Below are 24,596 nucleotides of genomic sequence, written 5' to 3' on the forward strand. Positions count from 1 at the left end.
TCTGGCAGCCATCCTCAGATTTTTACCGCACGTTCAAGTGTTGGGATCCTCGTGCTATTGCTCTCGAGCTTTAGTGCGTTTTCGCGCTTTTTCATAGGAAAATTCTCTCTTTTTCGGCCAAAAGAGCCTCAAGCTCGTTTCTTTATCCAATCAACGGGGACGCGTGTCGGATTCTTCTACGCCCCTCAAGGGCGAAGATTTCATCGAGCCACGCTTTTGGAGGACTCCAGAAATTTTCTCAGGCCCATCTCTGACATGGCCCAGGAGAAGGGAAGCTCGACGCCGGGAAAGCTGTTCAGGGACTGCCCTGGATGCCAGCTTCAGAATGTCTTCAAGGAGGACGAACACTCCCTTTGCCTCTACTGCCTGCATGAGGACAAGACGCACGTGGAGAAGGACTGTGCGTTTTGCGGGAACATGTCGGAGCGGACCATGAAGGCCCGCCATCTTCGTCTCGGCAACTGGCTGGAAGGGAAGAGCCCGTCAGGCGAGAAAAAGAAGAAGTCGTCCGAGCGGTCTTCTAAGACCTTTGAGGGCGCCCCGGCGACGGGGGCCCAACAGAAGGCCAAGCACCGCAAGTCCGCTGGCACCGGGAGCGCCGAACGTTTGGGCTCTTCGGTTGCCAGGCAGGGCGCAACCTCCCCGGCGCCATCAACCACGAGCCAACGTTCTGGCTCAGGTAAGAGGAAGTCCGAGCACGCGACGAAGCTTCTGGAGAGGCCCCGGTTGAGCTCGAAGGGCCCATGGGAGGGGGAGCGAGGCGGTGACCCTCCCCCCAAGGAGAAGGCGGTGAGCGCACCTAAGGTGGTGAAAGCCTTGAACCACCCTGCCAAGGCCTCTATCGAGACAGTCGCAGCGGCCCTGGCTCAGCCTGTGGAGGCTACACCAGTGGAGGCGACCTCAGGGCCAAGAGTCTCCCTGCCACCGCGGAGGGAGTCCTCTTTCAAGCCCATCGACAGAACCCCCGTGAAACCTCCGACGGAGAAGAAAAAGGGGGGGCAGGAGGCCATCTTGGATTCGGCCTCAATCTCTGAAGAGGAACTGATCGAAGTCTTAAGCCACGGCATTGGCGTGGAAGAAGACCAGCCCGTTGGGAGGGACCCCGACAAAGGAGACGACGAGAACGTCGAGGGTGCCAACGAGGTTCCGGACTGCCCGTCGGAATCGCCTCAACTAGTGCCGCAAGACAACTCAGCGGCCATTTTGTTGGCTATACAGTCCTTCTGCTCGGAGATAAGGACGAGATTGCCGTTACCACCAACGGAGCAACCGCTCCCGAAGGGGGACCCGGAGCCAGGCCCTTCTGGGAGCCCTCCTCCTAAGAGAAGAAGGATTCATCCTCCACCTCCTTTTCAACCATTGCGCCCTGCTCAGCCCTCCTCCCCGTCCACGACCCGTGGGGATGATATGGGGACGGACACGGTCGCAACGGGTACAGACGACGAAGTTTGCGGCAAGGATCTTCCGTCGTCTCCTCCTCCCCGGGCTTCCCCGCCCGACGAGATTGGATCGTTTCATACCATGATCGCCAGGGCATCTGAGCTTTTCCAGCTCTGCTCGGAAGAGAAGAAGAAGGAAGGTTTCCTTTATCAACGGCGCGAGACCAAGAGGAAGACGGTCCTCGCTGTACCTCTACTGGACGATATCTAGGATGAGGGTCTCGCCCTCCTCAAGAACCCATCCACAACGCCTGCGAGAAGGGATCGGTACGAGAGGAAGTACCGGGTCCCAAACGCGACCCCCTAGTACCTTCGGGCACAGCTGACCCCGGACTCGGTCGTCTCCGCTGCGGCCAGGAAGAAAGCGGGGGGGGCATCAGCCTCTACGTCAACCAACCCCCACAGATGGCGAAAGAAATTGGACACGATGGGACGCAGAGTCATCTCATTGGCAGCGACGACAATTAAGGCTGCCCGCTACGACAGTGAGTTGTGGTACAAGATCGCCCCCCTGCTGGATTTCCTACCGGACAAGAGGGCGGAGGCCCTAGAGATCTTGCAGGAAGGAGAGGTGGCGTCGGACCACGCCATTACGATAGCGACGGACATCGCTGACACTGGTTTTCGCCAGTTGGGCAACGGTGTGTGCCTTAGACGGCGTGGATGGCTCAAGGCAACGGACTTCCGGCAGGACGTGCAGACCAGAGTTTTGGACATGCCGTTCGACGGTAGCAACCTGTTTGGGAAAACGGTGGACGATTCCCTGCAAGCCATCAAGGCGGACACAGAGACGGCCCGGGCTCTTGGTGTTCTCCAGCAACGACGGCCGCCCTTTCGGAGCACCGGAGGCAAGCAGGGTGCCTCCAAAGGTTCCGGCGGCGGATATTCCACCTACCGTCAAGCGACCCATTCGTTATCACAGGAAGCCTACAGGGGACGAGGCAAGTCGGGCGGACCCTGCCGTCGTTGCCAGGAAGGACAAGGCGGCAAAGCCTCGTCGAAGCAGGACTGAACCAGCCGTGGGGTCGGGCCCCCACCAAAGCACCCCGGTGGGAGGCCGGCTGGCGAACTTCGTCAGCGTGTGGGAGTCCATCTCCACCGACCGTTGGGTGCTGGACGCCCTGGCCCAGGGTCACGCGCTCGAGTTTCTAAAGAAGTGCCCGCGCGTCCCCTCCATGGCCAGGAAGGAACATCACGTCCCTCAACTTCTCTTGGAGGTAAAGGCGATGCTCAAGAAAGGCGCCATCGAGCTCGTCCCAAAGAGGCTTCGGGGCTCCAGAGTTTACTCAAGATACTTCCTCATGAAGAAGAAGACAGGAGGATGGCGTCCCATCCTGGACCTACGACGACTGAACAGATTCATCAAGGCACAGAAGTTCCGGATGGTCACCCTCCAGCCTGTCCTGGGTCAGCTGGAGGAGGGCGATTTAATGTCGTCGTTGGATTTGGAGGATGCTTACTTCCATATCCCCATCCTAAAGGGACACCGAAGGTTTCTCAGATTCGTGGTCCAAGGGCGTCACTACCAGTTCAGAGCCCTTCCCTTCGGATTGAGGTCGGCACCCAGGGTGTTCACCAAGTGCCTCGCACCGGTGGCGGCGCGGCTGCGCCTGGAGGGGATCCACGTCTACCCCTACCTGGACGACTGGCTCATCCGAGCAAAGACAAGGGAGCTCTCCGCGGAGCACACGGCGAGGACCGTCCATTTACTCACGGACCTGGGATTCTCCATAAACTACGCCAAGTCCCACCTGGTGCCCGCGCAAGACGCACTGTTTCTGGGAGCGAAACTCGACACAGTGGCGCTTCTGGCCTTGCCGTCGGAGGAAAGGACGAGGGCCATCTTGGGCAAGGTGCAAGGTCCATCAAATCCCTCTCGGAATGATGTCGTCTTGCATTTATCTCATCCGCCTGTGCAGGCTTCGGATGCGCCCGTTACAGGAGTTCCTGGACGCTCGCTGGATCCAGACGACGGGCAGCTTCGAGGACAGGATCGCACTCGACGAGAGTTTCCGACGAGCGATCCGGTAGTGGGGCACCTGCGTGCATCTGACGGCGGGCATGGACTTCCAGACCCCGGGCCACCAGAAGACAGTGACCACGGATGCCTCCCTGGAAGGGTGGGGAGCGCACACCGAAAATCTGCACGCGAGAGGCCTTTGGCTTCCGACGGAGAAGTCCCTCCATATCAACGTCCTGGAGCTCCGTGCAGTGTTTTGGGCCCTCGGGTCCTTTCTTCCGTCCCTCAAGGGCAAGGTGGTGAGGATCTTCACCGACAATACCACCACCATGTTCTACATCAGGAAGCAGGGCGGTACCAGATCCCCAGCCCTGTCCAAGGAGGCGCAGGATCTTGTGGCATTGGGCCGTCGCCCAAGGGATGTTTCTGGTGCCGTTTCATCTGGCAGGAATAAAAAACACCATCGCCGACTCGCTCAGCAGAGAGCTGCGCTTGTGCCACGAGTGGGAACTACGACAGGATCTAGTGGACCGCCTCTTCTGACGGTGGGGCACACCCCAGACCGATCTGTTCGCGACGGTGACAAACTCCAAGTGCCAGAGGATCGCCAGCAGGTTTCCCCAGCCGAGGAGCATGGGCAATGCTTTCTCGTTCCCCTGGGAGGGCCTGTTTCTATACGCGTTCCCTCTATTGCTGTTGCTGATCCGGCTCATCAACCAGCTGAAGAGGTCACGGTGCAGGATGATCCTCGTCGCACCTGCGTGGCCGAGGCAGATATGTTTCCCGGACCTTCTGGACTTGTCAGCGTCCCCGTCAATCAAGCTGCCAGTGGACGCAGATCTTCTCTCCAGGGAAGGAGGCGCCATCCTCCATCACGACCCAAAGTCGCTGAACTTGAAGGCCTGGCTCCTGCAGCGCTAGAGTTTGGAGGTTACGACATATCGACCGACTGCAGAGAGGTTCTTGCAAAGGCCAGGGCGTCCTCAACTCTTAAATGCTACGGACACAAATGGAAGAGGTTCTCTGTCTGGTGCCACGCACAGAAGATTAACCCTCTACGGATTACGGCTCCTCAAGTACTGCCGTACCTACTGACGCTGGCCAAGGCTGGACTAGCGCACGCTTACATCAAGATTCATCTTGCTGCGATCTCCCGATACACCAGAACCATGGGACGGACGTCTTTGTGGTCTCATCGTCTGGTGAAAGAATTCAAGAAGGGACTGTTTAGATCGTTCCCGCCGGTGAAGGCTCCGGCCCCGGCGTGGTAGCTCAACGTGGTGCTGACCAAGCTCATGGGACCTCCGTTCGAGCCTCTGCACTCAGCTCCGTTGAAGTTCTTGTCGTGGAAAGCAGCGTTTCTTGTGGCCATCACCTCCGCACGACAGGTGGGAGAGATCCAGGCCCTTTCCTGCAAGCCCCCGTACTTGACTTTTCACGACACGAGGGTAGTGCTCAGGACGCACCCCTCCTTCATGCCCAAGGTGCCGTCAGACTTGCACCTCAACGAACCCTTGGTGTTGCCTGTTTTCTTCCCGTCGCCTTCGTCGCCGGCTGGAAGGACTTTGCACTCGCTGGATGTGGCTAGAGCGCTGAAGTTCTACGTGGACCACACGAAGAGTTTTCGGAAGACGTCACAACTTTTTGTGAACTTTGGACCTGTCAATCAGGGGAAGGCTCTCTCAAAGGCTTCCATTTTCAGATGGCTCTCGGGCTGTATCACGTACTGTCATCGGTTGGCAAACCGACCGCTGCCCGGCCGTCCGAGAGCCCATTCCACCAGAGCGATCGCAGCTACCAAGGCGTTCCTATCTGGTGTGCCCCTGCTGGACATCTGCAGGGCTGCTACGTGGAGGTCGACGCACACCTTCACGAAATTCTACTGCGTCAACCTGGATTCCAGGGCGGAGTCCAGGGTCGGCCAGGCAGTGCTGCGCAACCTGTTCGCTTAAGGTTTGCCTGGTGAGGAGGTAAGAGATGCTTAATGTTGAGTTGTTTTATTGCTTAATGTTGAGCCTGTTGCCACCTCCCGTGGTTGTGCATGTGTGTACTGCTATGTATTCTTTTATTCATGAGCATGTGAATCCATGCCAGACCCCATGCTGGAGAAGGAACAAGTTACTTACCTGTAACTGTTGTTCTCCAGCATGGGTCTGGCATGGATTCACATGCGACCCCTCCCGCCTACCCCTCTGCCGCTCTTCACTTGGTCATACTGCCACTTCACGTGCTACCAAATCTGAGGATGGCTGCCAGAGGCGGGGCTTAGGGAGAGGGCAGTCATTGGCTGTGGTCAGTATGACGCAGAGATCAGTGATTGGTTACTACTACGAAAGACAGATCAGAAACGAAACTGATACTGATTTTTCTTTACCGAGGATTCCCAGCCTGACGACGGGGAATATTCATGAGCATGTGAATCCATGCCAGACCCATGCTGGAGAACAACAGTTACAGGTAAGTAACTTGTTCCTTATATACAGCCAAACTCCATGGGGAGGGCGACAAGGCGGGGCGGCTCCTGGCCTGATTGATAAAGCAAGAAAATCAGGGAAGGGTAATCACTCAGATCCGGGACTCAAAGGGAGAAACTAGTGTTATCACAACAAAGTATAAATGGGGTTTTCCAGGGTTATTATGAGAAATTGTACCAGTCAGAGAAAACATTTTCAGACCAAGAAGCCTTGGATTTACTTGACTTGGTGCACGTGCCGAAGCTGGGTATTGAGGACAGGGATAGCCTAGATTTGCCCATCGAGGAGGGGGCAATCACATCAATGCAGGCTAACAAGGCACCGGGCAGCAACGGGCTCCCGGTGGAGTTTTACAGAACGTTTGCAGACATATTGGTCCCTCAACTGGAACGGGTCTACCACCATGCGCTCCGGAAGGGTATGTTGCCAGAATCAATGAGAGAGACAGCGATTATGGCTCTGTTTAAAAAGGGGGGGATCCACAACAGTGTGCCTCGTATAGGGCGATCTCTTTGCTAAATGTGGACACGAAAATCTTGGGCAAGGTGATAGCGAACAGGCTGGCGAGAGTGGACCCCGGTCTGATGCATCAAGACCAGTGCGGATTTGTAGGGGGATGGGACACTAGTATGAACCTGCACAAGGTATATCCCATCATGGACCTAGTTAAAGACACGCAGAGGGAGTTGGCCTTGCTGGCGATTGATGCAGTCAAGGCTTTCGACTCGCTGGAATGGCCATGGCTATTCAATGTACTAGAGGCATGTGGCATTGGGGAGACAATATTGAGGTGGTCACGACTATTATATAATGCTCCCACAGCTAGAGTCAAAACAGGGGAGTGGGTCTCGCACAGATGGAGTTTAGAACTGGGTACAAGGCAGGGATGCCCAGTCTCTCCCATTTATATTTGCTCTGGCGCTGGAACAACTGGCAAGGTACTTTCGTGACTACATTGTGGAAACGGGTATACAGGTGGGAGGGGGGACACACAGTATCTCACTCTATGCAGATGATGTACTGTTGTATGTGGACAACCCAGTAGAGAACATCCCAGAAATTTTAGATGTACTAGACAACTTCCGGAAATTGTTGGGGTTCCAGGTGAACAAAGATAAATCACTAATATTTCCATTGGCGGCTCTAAGGGAAAGGAGGGGGGAAGACTTCTCATGCAGGGAGCTCCGTTGGGAATGGGAACCCTTCAAATACCTGGGATCCAAATCTACTCCGAGGTAGAGACGACATTCGTCTACATCGCTGGGAGGGCACTCACACGGATAGAAGAAGCGGTTGCATTCTGGAAGAAGCTACCTCTTTCACTAATGGGGAGGATGCCACTTTGTTATTGTACTATTTTACAAATATCCCATACATAGTAAAAAAAAGGTGTTTTTCAAGATACTAGACAAGTTGCTCTGGGAACTATTGTGGAACACGGGGCGCACCAGAGTGGTCATGCAGATGCTACATCGTAAGAGGGAGGAGGGGGGACTCAACATGCCGGATTTTGAGTTATATTTTCTGGCGCCACAACTGCAAGGGACGGCAAGATGGTAAACTGGCCCGCAAGGGGAGTTGAAAGGACTAGTGGGGGAGTGGCCACCAGGGAGACCAGGAATAGAACTATTAGAGGGGTGCATAGGAGGCAAGGTGGACACAGTGGTCTTTAAAACAGGCCAGCCACAAATCGTTCATATAATCGATCACGCTCGAGCAATCACCGCGGCTCAACATCATTCAAGTCATTACAACACACGGGCTACTGGCCATAACCGTTTGGCGAGTGTGCTCATTTACTTTTCCTCTGTAGGATGCTCTTTTCACGTAGCCGTTGGAGCCCCGCAATTATATTTTGCATTATTATGTTTCTAACAGATAATGCAGTATTTCATGACCGTAGAAGCATATTTGGTGAACAGACATGGTTGAAGAACTCAATTTCTAGCGCATTTTTTCCTGTGATATCATTCAGTGAGTTTCTCACGCATAACTTCTACATCCGAAACGAAAGTCACTTTCAGACATTCCAATCAAATATATCAATACACTCTTTACTCACTCATAAGTGGGTTGTGACTTTGATGCTGCCACGAGATATTCCTCAGCACATCACTACTTTATGCTAATTACATGGAGCCGGTGCCCATTTAAGAGTTCCCAAGTTGGTGAGTGTTTAGTATCCGCACTACCTCAAACACAAGTGTGCATAAGACCCTGTAGTGGGACACAGCGCAATACAAGCGACTGCTCCCACTCATGGTCATACTTGAGTTTATTTATCTTTCACTGTACTACATTAAACATGGAAATATTTCTCTTCCTTTTCATTTCTTTAGTTTCAGGATTGCCTGTGATCCAAACAAAAGCGGTTTCCCTTAACTATTGTACGCTTTAGGCATTACTTCTGGAATACTCCCTATCACTGGTCAGTTAAGTACTTGCTTAATAGTTGATGTGACTCAGTACTCCACAATGAAATTGCTGATCCGTACAATTTGATCTATGTTTTACAGAAACAAGTCCACCTCCAATACCTGATGAAGGCCAGCACCGCCCGAAACGCGTAGTATATACAAGGAGTCACACCACATTGTCTAATCATCATAAGCGTTGCTTATCCCTTGTAGGAGATAGGAGTGATGTTAATTTGTATTGAATTATGTAATATTACTGACCAATGTATTTCTTGAACACACTTGTATAAATTTAAATACATGTTGAATTGTGATGTACATTATGTATATGCACCACTATTTCGATTTATGAACTCAGTTATGTTATATAAACTGATGCATTATCAATGACAAATGTAATTTATTTTGTTTGCTTTGTTGTATAAAATATTTTGGAATCTATTTGCCCTTTTGGATTAACCGAGTTGTAGCCCTGAGGTGTAAAGGGCGAGGTGTGTCGGTTTGGAGCTGCACAGCATTTCTTGGATTTCTTTCATCTGCTATTATAAACGCATTGCAGGATTTCATTTGTTTCATCTTTCAAAATAAACACTGCACAGACGTAGCGTTTACATCATTGCAGAGGAAGCTGCTCTTTTAAGGAGGCTGGAACAACATTGCAGTGCCCGCCTACATAAGCCCTACCTAACCACCCTTGCGGCGTCAAGCCCTGAGGTGTAAAGGACGAGGTGTGTCTGTTTGGAGCTGTTTGGCTGGTGGCGGGTGAGAGTCAGCTCGATTACCAGTTATTGGAAAATGGGCACTTATTTACTCTTCGGTTCAAATCAGTCATCTAAGAACTATCAGTCATTATCGCAACCTCGCTCCGATTGGGAGTACACATAAGAAATTGTTGTACTGTGCTTTGCTGTCTACAATCTACGTGTTGACGGATTCAGGTGCGGGGGAGGAGAGACGGACTCTGGCAGCTCCTCAAACTGTCGGGCGTTCCCTGTGCCTTCCTTACTACACAGTGGCCCTCATTACGACCCTGGCCGAATACGGAAAACGATGGCGGAAATGTAATACCGCCATCGAATACCGCCCGTTGTGATTATGACCCGTCACCGTAAAGTACGATGCGATTAGCGACACCGTAATGAACGCCAACGCTAACTGCACCAAGTACGCGCACGCGCGCCGTGCAAAACCGCAATATCCGCCATGGCGCAACGGTACGCGAATGCTGACGCCAGCGGACATTCACCTAACGCCATCAAGCATGGCGGAAAGTACCATTCCGCCCCATTCCGCCATGGCGAGAACTACGGCATCGCGAACCAACCGTAATGGCCCTACTGAGTGCCTGTACTCCACTCCCTGGCCACATTGCACAACTTCTCGTAGGCGCAATGCAGTCACACCATGCAACCAGTGAAATGTACAAGTCACCCATGCATGCCAACGAACAAATGCATGCAGGGGCCCCAAGTGCCCTGTGAGTGGCCATCCCCAATTGGCAACACACCATTGCCGTACTGATGCAGCACAGGCATCTGAAGGTGCAAGTACATCAAAATGAACTGAAAATTCCATGACACAAAACAACAACAGTCCCCCATCGCTTGCCACCAGTGTAAACCAACAGTCAAAGCAGTAACCTGAGGGAGACTGCACCAGCCCTGTACACATGGCAGTAGTCAAACCAACCATCAGCATAAGCACGTACCACACAACTGTACCCAGAAGCCGGAACCCAATGCAGAACACCTCACAATACATCGCGCCACAAATCGGAATATGCCACATTACTAGCAAAGAATAACGCTACACGGTTAATATCTGAATATAAATTTAATGCACATCAAAATCACCAAGCCCATACAGCCATTTGAGCATAAACTCACAAATGATCAGCATTACTGTGGGCTGCATCCGCAATAAATGACCAGCTACCCCATGTGGGACGCCCTGTACCTCCATGGCACACAGGGGCTACATCCACGTCCAAAAAGGCAACATGGAAGCGCCTAGGACCGCAGGCCCGTCCCATGAAGTAGGCACTAGTCCAGCTGGAAGCTAGGTATGCTGCACCTAGCCACTAGTACTGCGTAAGGGCATGTGGGCCATTGGCGATCGTCCCATAAGATCGTAATGGTGCTCCACTGATTAACTCGAAGCTGCAGGTGTCGACTGTAGAAGCCATCTGCAGGAGTGGCGTACAGATGGCAGCGGCAGAAGGGGAGGAGATACCTGTCACCCAAATGAAAAAAAAATATAGTATGGGCATCCGAACTTCATATGTATTACTCACTACATTCAATACACCAAACCTACAACCATATGCATGCTAGCCCACTCATAAGGATCAATTGCACCCAAAATTCACTTGCGAATCATTACGACACAAATCGAGGTGAATACACTATTTCAAACGAGTGTCTGTGTGCATGCGCCTGTCAGAACAGGATCCATCAGATGGGATCATCAACGTGCATAGACACAAGTGATTGAAGGTGCGTCGAGACAGGGAGGGTTCAACAAGGGCAGACAGACGATGGTCCCACTATGGCAGCCTTGCATCACATAGCGCAGGGGAATGGGATACATTCCAAATAGCCATGTACATGGCCGACTCCCAATTAAATCATCTTCCCATGCATCCATTCATCATTCCCTCATCCCGTTATGAAAACGCCTGAATATTCACTCACATAACATTCGAAATGTCCATTGAGTCTGTGCGTAATGCAGCCTTCAAAATCCACTGTGCTCCTGCCCGGATTCCTTGTGTAGTGAAGTCACATGTATTTGGGAACGTCCTGCCTTATCGTCCACTACGCTATAGCGCATCCCATTCAAATCATATCAATCATTGCATTCCCGTCATGGGCCCTGTCCCAAGGACATTCAACAATAGAACGTTACATTTCCAGTCAGACCTGTGGGCGTCTCCACGCCGCTAGTCGAAAACCGAAAGCGCTGTCCTTCGAATTCCTAATTTGCAACATCACGTTGAAAAGGCATCTGTGAACGCCTGTATTCACAAATACATCTATGCAGTGCGGCTGTGTGTGAAAATGGTAACTGCCCTCAATCACTGATGGGACTCCCCGCCGTCGGTGAACCTCGGTACAGTGCTGCATGAGGGTCCACCGTTGATCGAGCACTACATTCCACTGACCCTTCACAAGTCTGCTCGCGAATGCAAATATCGTATGTGCAACAATGGGACCATAGCAGAATTAACATATAAACCAATATTCCACAGCCTTCGGGATTAAGAACATGAATGCAAATGCAAGATGCCATGCGTCGAATTGCAGCGTCGTGTGCGGAACGTGCTCGCACGAAAGGCATTGCAGCTGACACAGGTGGAATGAATCACCACAGGTGAAGGCTATACAGCCTGAAAACACATAAATTGCATACCCAAACCCCTCCCACAACCACACCCACTCCAGAATGCTACCGGCAGGACTAGCGATGTTGGGCCTGGGGGACCTGATTGCACTGCAAGTACTCCAACTTCAAGAAGAAGACGAACGCCAACGACTGCAACAACCGGCCGCACAGAGGAGACGCAGGAGGAGGAGGAGGAGGGCAAGGCATGGCCAGCAAGCCCCACCAGCACAGCCACTACCACCACGCAGGCAGCCCGCAATCCCACGCCTCCGAGCTAATCCGTTCAACCTCACAGCTGAGCAGATCCACACCCTCTACCGTTTGGACTGGGACACCATAACCGCCATTGTCGACATGACACACGCTGACCTTGTCAGCATGATAGATAGCCCAACCGCCATCCCACCCCTACTGAAGGTGGCGTCTGTCCTCCACTTCCTGGCCACAGGCACCTACCAGCACACAGTCGGACAGTTGCATGGCATTTCACAGCCACTATTCTCACGGACACTATTCCAAGTGCTTGATGCCCTCCTGAAGCACTCAGACGACTACATCTCTTTACCACGCTCAGAGCAGGAGCTTACAAACACAAAAGTGGGATTCCATGCACTTGGCGGCATACCGGGTTGCATTGGTGCCATCGACTGCACCCATGTGGAATTGGTTGTCCCACATGCCATGGAGGCCCAGTACCGCAACCGGAAACAATATCATTCTATCAATGTACAAATGGTGTGTGACTCCAACAGGATCTTTACACATTGTTCTGCCCGATTTCCAGGATCAACACATGATTCTATGGTCTTGTGGAACTCTAGAATACCACGCTACATGGAGCGACACGCAGGGCGCCGATCCTGGCTACTCGGTGAGTCTCATTTAATGCATGAGTATGTGGGGTAGGTGATGCGTGAATGACTTGGCAGGAAGGGGGGGGGGTGCGTACGTAGCAATGACATTCCACAAACATCCTTTCTTGTCCACATACAGGTGATTGCGGGTATCCACTGAAGAGATGGCTCCTCACACCAATCCGGAACCCACAGGACCAGCATGAGGAGGACTACAACCATGCCCACTCACGTACCCGTGTGGTCATAGAACAGGCATTCGGCCTACTGAAGGCTCGTTTCCGCTGCCTCAGCAGGTCTGGCGGGGCACTCCTGTACCGCCATGAGAAGGTGGCAAAGATGGTCATGGCATGTGTCATGCTACACAACATGTGCGTACGTAGGAATGTGGCCATGCCCCCCGACGCAGAACTGCTAGCACCTGAAGATGGTCATGATGAGGGTGGGGATGTGGCAGCACCTCAAGGGGTCCGCGAGGCACAGGAGGCCCGTGAATTACGTCAGAATCTCATTGATGCATGCTTCTAGCACTCACGCCTGGTGGCTGTTACATGGACACGGGACTTGTGGCACTGTGTGTGTCGGGAACATGCACAATGTGGCCTGTACACCAGGATAGGCCTCGTACACAGAGATCAATGTCCACACATCTCATTGGATGATTATGAAGAATTGTATTGCAGATGTGAAATGACATTACACACCCAATCGACCCGCCACCCAAAGTAGCACAACACACCCCCTCCACCCTCCTACCCCCCCCACGAACACCAGTGTCCAGAGATGCTCATTGTCATTGGTCAGACGCTATTGCAAGCCCCCTCTCCGGGTATCAGGGGCACCCCTGCCTGTGGAGCGCAGGTTCCTCCCAGATCTGCGTTGGGGGCTGCCCTGGACGGAACTTGCAACGGATGATGTCTCTGCCTGCTCACGTCCATGCATGTCCCTAAGGGTTTGTGAGAGCTCAGTGAGCACACGGCGCACAGCGGCAAGTTCACCACATACGTCTTTGGACGTCGCATGCAGTTCCCCCCTCAGGCTCTCGGTGCTTCTCTCCATTTGTCCCCTCAGGCTCTCGGTACTTCTCTCCATTTGTCCCCTCAGGCTCTCGGTACTTCTCTCCATTTGTGCCCTTAGTGTCTCTGTACTACGCTCCATTTCTGCCCTAAGTGTCTCAGTAGATGTTTCAATGGCTGCCTTAGAACCCCCACATTCATCAGCATGCTCCTTGAGGAGCGTGGCCATTTGCTGCTGTTGCACTATCATCTGCTCGAGGGACTGTTGCCTCTGCTGGGCCATGCCCATTTGCGGTGGTGTCATAGAGGGGCTGGACGCCTCATGTTGCCTTGCAACAGGCCTTGTTGGGGTTGGCCAGTCATCGTCTTGTGGGTGCCCCTGCGTGGTGTCCTCATGGTGTACGGGATGAAACATACAGGGGGATTGGGACAGGTCATGGATGGATCCTACATCTACAGCACCGTTTTCTGTGTCGGAGCATGCTGGCATGAAAACAGTTTCACCTATGGTGCTGCTGCCACCAGAAGCAGTGCCTTCTGTGGCATCCATTGGGGGGACCTGTGGTGCTGCTGTTGTGGACATGCTGGCTGCTGGGGTGCCTGTTGATGTCCCCTCCAGTGTGCTGCCACTCGATTCGTGCTGCTGACGTGTCTTGATCCGTGCAGCTGAGGTGGAGGGTCTTTGGCCGTTGGCCTTGGCCCTCTTTGCAGGTGTGCTGGTAGGGCTGTCCTGAAGCTCGTCGTTGGAATCTGACCCTGTGGTGGAGTAAAGGAGGGCGAGCGTTATTCATGGGTCTGTGGTAATTGTAATGGCAATTGTATCACATGCATTGGGGTGGTACCTGGGGGTGATTTGGGTCAGGGCCTTGGAGGTGGTCTCATTTTTTTGTGCATTGGGGATGCAGTTATTTGGCAGTCTGCAGTTAGGGTGTGCATGCTGCACATGTAGAGTGTGTTTTTTGGATTTGTAAATATTTATTTATTTAATCTGACTTTTAAGGGGCGCTGTCATGGCAATGTATTTGGACGTTCTCCTGGACATGTGTTTCTAGTGCACTATGGGGACACATGGTTGGTAATTGTGGATTTGGCATAGTTTAATTTGGGCCACCTACCTGATTCTTCTGATGTCTGCACTCCTTTCTCCATCCCTCCGACTCCCTCTATGCTCTCCATTCCAATGGTGGAGGCACAGATTTCTTCCCAGGGGGTCAACTTGATGGGTGATTCCGATCCTCCCCCGGTAGCTGTGGCAATGTTCCGGTTGGCAGAGAGTATGCTCCGGACGCGTATCCGTAGGTCGTCCCATCGCTTTCTGCATTGCTGTGGGTTGCGGGGTGCGGTCCCCACCGCACTTACCCGCTGTGCCACCAGCGCCCATATGGCCTTCTTGTTCGCAAGTGCCGTCCTGGTCATTTGCGTCGAGAAGACGACGGCAGCGTTCTCCTGGAGGGTCTCTGTGAGCACGGTGAGTTCCTCGTGGGAGAAGTGGACCTGCCGCTTGCGGTCGCACGCTTTTTTAGCAACTTTTCCCATATTTATTTTTTTAACTGGGGTGGCTAACGGGTTGGGATGTGTCTCAGGGTCGGATTTTTAATGGTTGTGTTGGGATTCTGCTTTTATAGGTGTACGGCGTGCTGTTTCCCGTTCCGGCCCCATGTTTTTACTTCCGTTTCCGTATATTTACGGTCACCGTATTTTGCGCTGACCGCTCATTACGGTGAGCGCTAATATGGGTGGCGGAATTGCACCTAGGGCGACGTACGACGGCGGTAAGGGGCGTTTTGGGGTCATTTCCGCCATCGCGGACTTTGCACTTCCGCCATGGCGTAATGCTCGTGCCCGATGGGTCAGAATTGGCCGCACTTTCCTCCATCGTGCAGTGGCGGAAACGCTATTTACGCTATGGCGGTCATGTCAGCTGATTTCCGCAAGGGTCGTAATGAGGGCCAGTGTCTTGTAACGCAACACTGTGTTTTCTTCTGGAAGAATGGCAGTTTTGATCTAACGTGATTTGGCGTTGCGAGCAGGGCTCTCCCCATTGAGACCCACTAATTAAGATTTAGACAATACTGTATTTTTTCAGCCAGTTTGGGGTTGCGAGATATCTCTCCCCATTTTTGTGATTTTAGTGGAGTCTGTGAAGAAGTACTTTGCTGCAATATCGGATAACTACTATATTGTACTGCTTGTTCTATTTAGGATTGGGGATTGAGGTTGTGTTTATTTCCTACAGACGTATTTTTACACAGACAGGTACTCTAGGAGGAGTTATTCTGACATTTGCATTTTACTGCCTGTTTTAGGAATATACATTTGGATAACAATTTTTAACTTTTCTTAATACATTTTTATTTATTTATTCGTTTTCATTATCCCCGAGTTTTATTAAGTAAAGTTCAGAGTAAACAAATTTTACAGCCTTCTTGGGGTTATTTATTGCAGGTGATTAATCGTTAGACTAACATTCATTAAATGGGTGTTACACTTACCAGAGGAATCCCCATTGCAGGGGTGCAGGGGTCCTCCGCAGGTAATAATCACTCTCCCATTGCCAGCCAAACTGACCCTAGTTGGAGTTCAGGGGGACCTACAACCATTAGTTGAAGACACCTTGGCAGGTAGCCCACACACAGTGTCTAAGCAAGTGAAGGTGGAGCAGGAGGCAATACAGAGACCCTCAAATTCTATGGACTCCATGGCCGAGGCTGTGGGAAATATAAATCTGGTTCTTGCCAACATTGAATTAAATGTTAACTCTATGGTGACAGAGGCAGTGCTAGGGGAAATGGACCTAGTATCTGATAACTAAATTCTGGCACCTTTGCTTTCACACGAGTTAGCCAGCAAAGCTCATGGTTTGTTATACTTCAAATCTAAAGATTGGGTAATCCCAGAATCCCCTTTACGAGAAAGGGGCTGTATTGAGGGTTCACCTCAACTTCAACTACATAATAAAGTAGTTGAAGGGGGTGGCCTCACAGGTTTTGGTTTCCCAAGGGGAGAGGGGGGTCGTCAAGATGTGTTGGAAACAACCTTAAATATAAACAGCATGGGGGCAGGACTTGTTGCAGACAAAGAAGGTCCGGATGGGAAAAGTTTTCCTCTCCAGGAGCAATTGCCTTTAACGGATGAGTTGTCATTTCCAGTCTTGTCCAGAATTATGGATTCTATGGATAGAGGTTATGACACATTAAATTTTGAAATCCGGGACCTTAGGAAAACAATGAAAGAAATTCTGAACAAGGTACATTTATTAGAGGGTTATATAATGGCAGTCTCAGTCCTAAAAGGGACTGGAGTGGTGTGGTAGGGGAGGGTTCTCTGGTGCAAGGGGGAGGGGGGGGCTCTAATTAGGCAAAACCTGGTGGTAAATGAGGGAATGGAGGGGGGTCTCTGATTATGCAGAGGTTGAAGAACAATTGGTTATGGGCCCTCCTTCAGTGTCGTGTCTGGGTTTTGCAGCAGATCAGGGAAAAAGAAACCCCTGAGTAGCAGGCCTAATGGAAAGATCCCTCGTAATGAAATTAGTCCGGGGCGCACATAAAAGAAATCTAAAAACACTAAGCCCCCGCCGTTCCAGCAGAAAAAGGGTTCTAGAAAATGTCTGCGTAATTTAAGGCTGGCAGTGGACAAACACATGCAGATCGACAGGGATGTGTTGGGAAGTAAGAAAAGAGACTTTTTCAAAGTTAAAAAAGGAATGCCCAGTAAAGACAGGGTGGGAATAGTTGAAACTGGAAAGCCTACACCACGTGTTAATAACATCCAGGAGGAGGAAAGTCCCTCATTTGATTTGAGCAATATTTCGGTTTATCCGAAGGAGGAGGAAGTTATAGAGGACAACCAAGTTGTGGGTACAGGGGACCGCTTCAACATTGACCAGGGAGTAGGTAAGGACCTTGGGAAGTGCTGTCTGCTAAGAGAGGATACTGCGGTGCCCTTGTATCGCCCATTAGATACGCATGGTGGCATACTCTCAGAAGAGGGTTTAAATTGCCAGCCACCTAAGGTAGAGAAACTATATGCTATTTTTTTCCAAACCAGTGGTAGCAAAGGAGGTACCAGGGAATTTGCCCTTGACAGAGGTTCATTTAATTATGCCTGTCCCACCTTCAAGGGTAGTGGAAGAAGTGGATTTGGGAGTCCCCAAAGGTAAGTCTGCTAAAGTTTTGGCGGAACCTGGATCTAACGTGGAAATACAGGACAGGTCTCCTAAGAAATGCTGGAGGCAACAGTGTGACGATTACCCACTAAAAGTGGTAAAGAACGCAGACTCTCCATGTATTTTTCTTAACCGACTTTTTGAGAGTTCTACTAGATATCCACTGAACAGACATTATATTTTGGCTCTGATGCAGGAAATTCCCAATTTGAGACTGCTATCTTCAGTGCACATAAGAAATGTCAAATTTGTATTTGATGATTGTTTGGATATGGTTAAGCTTCAATTGAGGTCGTCTTTAACAAAAGAATTATTTTGGCTGAGAGAGAGCGCTTCTTGACATTGGGTTTTGAAGTAACTATCTAAGGGCCATCAATATTGTCTAGTTTGGCCCCTATTTACCAAGACAGGAAGGGCACGATGTACCAATCAACTGACACCTATAACAAGGAGATTCTTAATTCTAGAGGTTACGTTTACGATCCATTGAAACGGAGAGGGGAGGGCGTACGGGACGGGGGTAGATACCCAGATCACACATGATGCTCTAATTGGTCACTCATTGCATCGAATTCTAGGGGATATAAGAACATAATGAATAACCATGATTTATTTAAATCATTTGATGTAATCGGTTTACAGGAAACTTTCCTGCAGGACATACCAGTGATTGAAGGTTTCAAGATTGCATTTATCAAGGCACGAAGGGGAGTGAGGAGTAGACCATACAGGGGCCTAATAACAGCTGTTAAACGGTCTCTGGGAGTCACCATTCACAAGATAGAAACAGATAGGGCAGACCTCTTGGTGGTCCTGTTGGAATGGGAAGAAGTCGAAGGGGGGCCTTTAAGTAAATGGTTCTTGGTAGACGTTTATTTTAGTCCTATAATGGAAGAATTGGAGGAGGCCCTCGCAACCTTGTCTTTTACACTGTTGGGTGAGCTCCCTGTGGATGGGGCTTCGATGATAATCTTGGGAGATTTCAATGCGGAATGTCTAGAGGATGATTGGTACCTGGTTCAAAACAGGATAACAGTTGGTAAAGATGCCCGGTAGAGGAATCAGGCAGGAATTAGAGGCTTGGAACTTAGTACTTGTCAATGGGAACATACAAAAGAACATCCCTCCTGCTTTTACATGGCAGAATGGGTTATGGAAGACAACACTGGATTATGTCTTTGTATCAGCAGATTTAGTTGAAAAAGGGGACACCTTGGAAGTTAGATCAATACCGCTGAGTGATCATTGTATCTTGATTTATAGAATATTTGGTCCTGTGAAAAGTAAGGATGGTGAAATTCTTACAGTGGCAATAAACCAAGGTAAGAGCGATGTAAAGTGGTTTCCAAGGAGAGCAAAATCTTTCCTTGGGGAAATAGTAAACCTCCCTGTAGGCAAGATGGCATTTTTATGCACGCCAGAGGGTTTCCATGAGATGATTAGAGAGTTATTGGGTAGGTTTTCAACAGATAGAGGCTCAAACCAGGGGCAGAAAAAGTTGCATAGAGAGGTGAGTTCCTTTAAAAGGGCTGCATTAGTAGATTATAAGGACAAGGTCCGGAGATTGAGACAATCCTATAGGAATTGGCTAAAAGGAAAGAAATGTGTGCTATCGATTAAAGATGCAGAGAGAATGCTGGCATGTATGTTAGGCAATAGGACAGAGAAGTTCTGGGAATTAATAAAGCCAGCAGGGACACAGGCTTATTTACAGGCACAGGCGGTTAGTGATACGGCATGGGTTAATTACTTTTCTGACCTGTATAGGGTGGAAGGGTTGGTTCACTAAGTGGTCCGGTTTCAGGGAGACTGGCAGGGGGGCCTTGGTTTGGGATTTGGACGATATTATTAATTTAATAAAGAGATCCAAACGCGCTGAGACTGGACAGACTCTCAAATCTGACCTATAAAGACAATATGTCGGTCTGGGCACCGGTGCTCTCAGACCTATTTACCAGCATCCTTGCAAGTAAAAGTTTCCCTAGGACTTGGTCTGCAGCTACAGTAATAGTGATATTCAAGGGAGGAGATAGGTCCTTACCATTGTATTACAGACCATTTTCCCTCCTGGATGCTTCAAATAAGATTTTTGCGAAAATGTTGTTGAAAGTCTTGCAAAAATGGTGAGTGAATCTAAGGCCTTGGATGTATTTCAGTCAGGTTTTCATCAGGGCCTGAGCACAGCCACAAATTGTTTTGTCCTAGACTTATTAGCACATCAAGCTAAGATTCAATCCCGGCCTGTCTTTATTGCTTTCCTAGACATTAGCAAAGCTTTTGATCTGGTGAATAGATCCCTTTTATGGAAAAAATTGCATGAGAAAGGGTGCCCTGCTGCTTTGCTGGGTATCCTGGAGGCTTGGCATATGAATACAAAGATTAGGGTTCGGCTGGATGCCTTTGGTAATTATACCCCCTGAATTTATACTAACAGGGGCTTAAGACAGGGGTGTGTGTTGGCTCCTTTCTTGTTTTGTTTCTATCTGCTTTGCTTGGGAGGGTCCTTTGGACAATTTAATACTTTTCCTCCTAGGCTGGGCACCCTGGTAATCCAGTATTTGCTCTATGCGGATGATATTGTCCTTTGTGATTTGACAGCTATTGGTTTGCAGAGAGCTTTAACAGCAGTAGAGGGATTCATGAGGAATTTAGACCTATCACTAAACTCAACTAAATCGATGTTGTAACACTCTACCCTGGTCTCTGGAAAATGGAAAGTTGGAGGTAGTGAACAAATTTGTTTATTTAGGCCTCACAGTCTATGATAAAGTCACAGGACCAGAATTGCAAGAAGACAGGAAGGCTAGGTTCCTTGGGGCATTGGTAAAACTGCAAGTGTTTGATGGTAAGTTTCGTAGATATTCCTTCCTACCTGCTGTGAAGTTATACAAGCAGCAACTGGTTCCAAAACTAATTTATGGCGCCCAAACCAGGAGTCAGTTTGTAGATTGGTCAAAATTGGAGGGTGTCCTCTGGAGAGGTCTCTTGCAAATACCTCAGTCTGTCCCTCTTGCAGGGATTTTGTTTGAACTGGGACAGCTTTCTATCCACACTATGGTGGATTGAGCTAAGCTCCAGCTGTTTACAAATATGATGAATCCCCCCCACCCCAAACAGCTTCGGTGCTTGAGGGAACTAAACCTGGTAAAGTCACAGGGTGGTTGGAGAGTGCTTAATGATTGGGTCCTAAACTGTGAATCTATGCTTTTAGGCGCAGGAAATCTTGCTTGATCAACTGGGCCTTACACCCAAAGTGGCTAAGTTAGCATGGAACAGGTACATCTGGTCAAGCATGAGATCCACGATTATGGACGCTAAATGTTTTGGGGACCATTTTGTATGGTCTTGTAAGAGTTTTAACGTGCTTGCTCCCTACCTGAAAAAACATCCATTGAGGAGCTTCAGGACTCAATTATTAAGAATCAGGTTGAATCTGGTACTACTTCCAAAAAAGGTAGCAGGCGCTCATCTCCAGAAAGAACATGGCATGATTACCTGCTCTGAGATGAGAGTTTGCAGCACACGGTTTTTGCTCACTGTATCTTTCACAGATGGGAAATATCCATTTGCATATCAGTCTTTGTCCCGCCCACATGGGCATTCCAGCACCGAAATGCTATGGCAATTCCTCTCTGAATCTGGTACTAACCAATGAAACCGTGGGCAGGCGTCTCAATATTCCGCAAGATCAAAGACTATGCTGCCACTGTAAGATTGAGATTGAGACTTTGAAGCACTTATGTGTTGAGTGCCCTAATTTGATACATTTTAAGACTCAAGCTGTTGCTGGGGGAAGGTTTACTACTGAAGAAGACTTGTGGAGAAGAATTTTAAATTGTAATGAATTGAGTTTGTGCATTCATGTTTTAGAATTTTTAAAGAACGCTGAAATACCTTTTTAAGTCCTAGTTTCTCTGGATAATATTGTTTTATGGTTAATGAATTGGGAATTTGGCAATGGATTACATGATTGTATGAATTGATTATGAATTTTGTTGCTTATGCATATTTCTATGTAACGTGTTAAAAGTACATTTTTACTGTAGAACACAATAAATAAATAATAAAACAATTAACCGATTGAACTTACTTTCTGACTTTGTCAGAAGATAGTGTGCCCTGTGATTGTCCCTAAATTGTAGTGGACCTTCCAATTTTTGCTCTGATAGATCCAAGACCTTCCTATACTAAGAGACATGGAAAATCACCATTGTGTTAGGTTTGATTATTTTCCTCAATTGTTTCCGCTCTCATATTTTGGAGTAGACATAGCTAACAATGTTTTTTTCTTAGGTCTAACACAAATGGACTTCGGGCAATTGAGTTTGGAAACATCTTGAACAGTGCTAATGAAAGTTCCAGTACAAGGTAACTATTATTTATTTATAAAGAAAAATGAGTTCATATAGTGCTAAGCGTTTAATGCTTTTATTTAAATTCACATACACAGGCACACCACACCATATGTTAGTGCGTTTTTATGTGAAGTCCTTAAGATCATGGGTATAGATTTTACTTTCATCAAATATTGCCTCAAACTGTCATTTAGGTATTGTAATCCATTCTTGTGAACTATGGTGCGAGCAACGGGGGGGGGGGGGGTCAGTGCTAAAGAAAGAGGAAAATACTGTCCTTGACTACCTAGGTTGTCCTCTATCTGACGTTAATCAATCTTTGTATCCTGATTTTGATTCTAATGAAAACATTCCTCCCACATATTCCTCATCTTGGGAATCCACCTCAGACACAGTTTTGACTGGAAAGTTGTTGAAAAAGACACCATGCGCTATGCACATGCTGTGTGTATAGTCCGACATCTAGTGGAAATTGTGGAGTATTGCCTCTTTCTTTCGAAGATTGAAAGGGGACGTCGATATGGGCGTGACTGTAACACTATCCCTAACCTGACGTGTAGTGTACCCAAAATCCCTCATATGTCGCGGTCCCTCAGCTCGTTTTTTTTCGCCAACCTAGTTGGTCGCCTATGAGGAGCTCGGAAGAGTTTTATATTGCTAACTTTGTCCCCACAACCTAAGGTCGTCTAGTCTCCCGACTAATCTTCTCGATGACTAACTTGTGGGTTTCCTGCCACCGAAGACATCTCCGCCTGCTCGTCGACCGCATGGCCTCGGCCCTCCGGCCAGGCCATTACAGTAGGGAGAGTGGGGCCCTGGGTTTATTCTTCTCTAAGAATGTATTTCCTTTACCTCTCTTTCTCTTCTTGGTCTGACTGACGTTACCCTCTGCTATGGAGAGGACGCCCTTTAAATTTTGCACGTCATATAACGGCAAGTTTTCTTGAAACGCAGGACAGCTATTGCCGATGCAATCGATGTCTTCCTCGAAACCAAGATGAACGGTCATGCACGTCCTGTTAGCTCTTTCGACCTAAAAACATCTAAAGACAGGTGTACTAAAAGGTGGGTGGCCTACGCTATGCAGGCTGAAAGCCTTTCCCCCGTTGGTGCCGTCGCTTCAGACGACGAGGAATCCGTCGGCAGCCATGGCTCCGAATTGGAAGCCATCGACCACTCAGCAGAGCCTACAGGCTCCCCAATGCCTGGCCCTGACAGACAGGCCGCCGGATCGGTTATGGTGAGTTTATACCCCAGCAAGGGCACCCACGCACCATGGATACAAAAATACACAACCCCTAAGGCCTCTTTGACGGAGTCGTCGAAGAAACGCACAACACCAACAGGGCCTCCGAAAATGTCAAAGCCACCTTCCAAACCTTGTGGTTCAGCGCCCTCAACAGCACCGCTTTCGCGACATGCGACTGGGCATCGCTCTGGAATGGGCCTTCACCCTAAAAACATACCATCGTTGACACACCGTCCAAGGGCGCAGAAGCACCGAAGGCCTCAGTGGAGTCACTGACCGCGACTGCGCCATCAGGCGCATCTAGACCTTCGATTCAACTGCCGAAAATCCACGAAAGGCCATCATTTCGGCAGGCACAGAGCACAAGGGCACCCCCTCGCGTCGAGAGGAGTATTCTGAAGCCCCCCAGCCTCTCTATAAGGCCTTATTGGAGATATCTTCTTCCCTTCTGGGCAACCTTTTCCACCTCCATATGCCCCTTCCCTATGGACTAGGGAGAGATTTGAACAATACATGGCCAAAATAGCCCAGTTTATTGACTTTTCTGACAGGTACATCACACCCAAAAGATCCAGGGAAGAGGAATCCTGCCCCATTCCTTACAAACTGCAGAAATTCCCCATCCCTGGACGGGGACACCAGGAGGATATCTTGGTTGTCCCAGAGGATCAAACACAGGATGATACCTATAATATATTGATCCCTTTGCACAAGACACAGATGATCAGAATACAGACTGGGATGAAGATCAGGCACATACCCCAGACATCGTTTGTCTAGATCCCCCTTCTTCGCCTCCACAGAGGGATTAGTCACCTGTTGATGACCAGTTGATGTTTAATGCTATTTTGAAAAGAGCAGCCGATCATTTCCAGATTGTAGCACCCGAGGCAGCTCCAGAATCAGACGTTGTTGAGTATATTCTCAAGGCGAAGCCTCCAACTAATCAAGCTATCCCCTTACTGAACTCTATAAAGAGGCGCCTGGCCCCTGGCTTGCTTGTCACCATCTCTCACACGGGCGGTCACACAGGCTGAAAAATTATTCCACCCATCTCCTTCTGACTCACTCTACATAAGGGGTCATGCTACACCAGACTCCTTGGTGGTTATTACCCCTCGGAAAAGGTTGGGGATTCCACTGTCCTCGGCAGAAGCCCCTCCGGACAAAGGCTATAAAAAGCTTTATGCCCTGGGTAAACGGGTCACTGCCTCTGCAGCCTACTCTACTAGGATAGCAAACAATAACACTCACCTGGCAAGCTACAGCGATGTCCAATGGGG

The 24,596-nt window shown here is 49.5% G+C and overlaps 1 protein-coding gene across 3 annotated transcripts in view; it reads left to right on the forward strand.

The window, feature by feature from the left end:
* ANAPC4 (anaphase promoting complex subunit 4) overlaps positions 1-24,596 on the forward strand; it is a 1,458,106-nt gene that overhangs the window by 1,168,733 nt on the left and 264,777 nt on the right. For all 3 annotated transcript variants that reach the window (XM_069631855.1, XM_069631854.1, XM_069631856.1), the window contains one exon: positions 22,003-22,077. In XM_069631855.1, the coding sequence (XP_069487956.1) occupies positions 22,003-22,077 (75 nt within the window). The remainder of the gene's footprint in view (positions 1-22,002; positions 22,078-24,596) is intronic.

The sequence above is a fragment of the Ambystoma mexicanum genome, chromosome 6q, assembly GCF_040938575.1.
Source record: "Ambystoma mexicanum isolate Mex_15411 chromosome 6q, UKY_AmexF1_1, whole genome shotgun sequence".
Lineage (NCBI taxonomy): Eukaryota > Metazoa > Chordata > Amphibia > Caudata > Ambystomatidae > Ambystoma > Ambystoma mexicanum.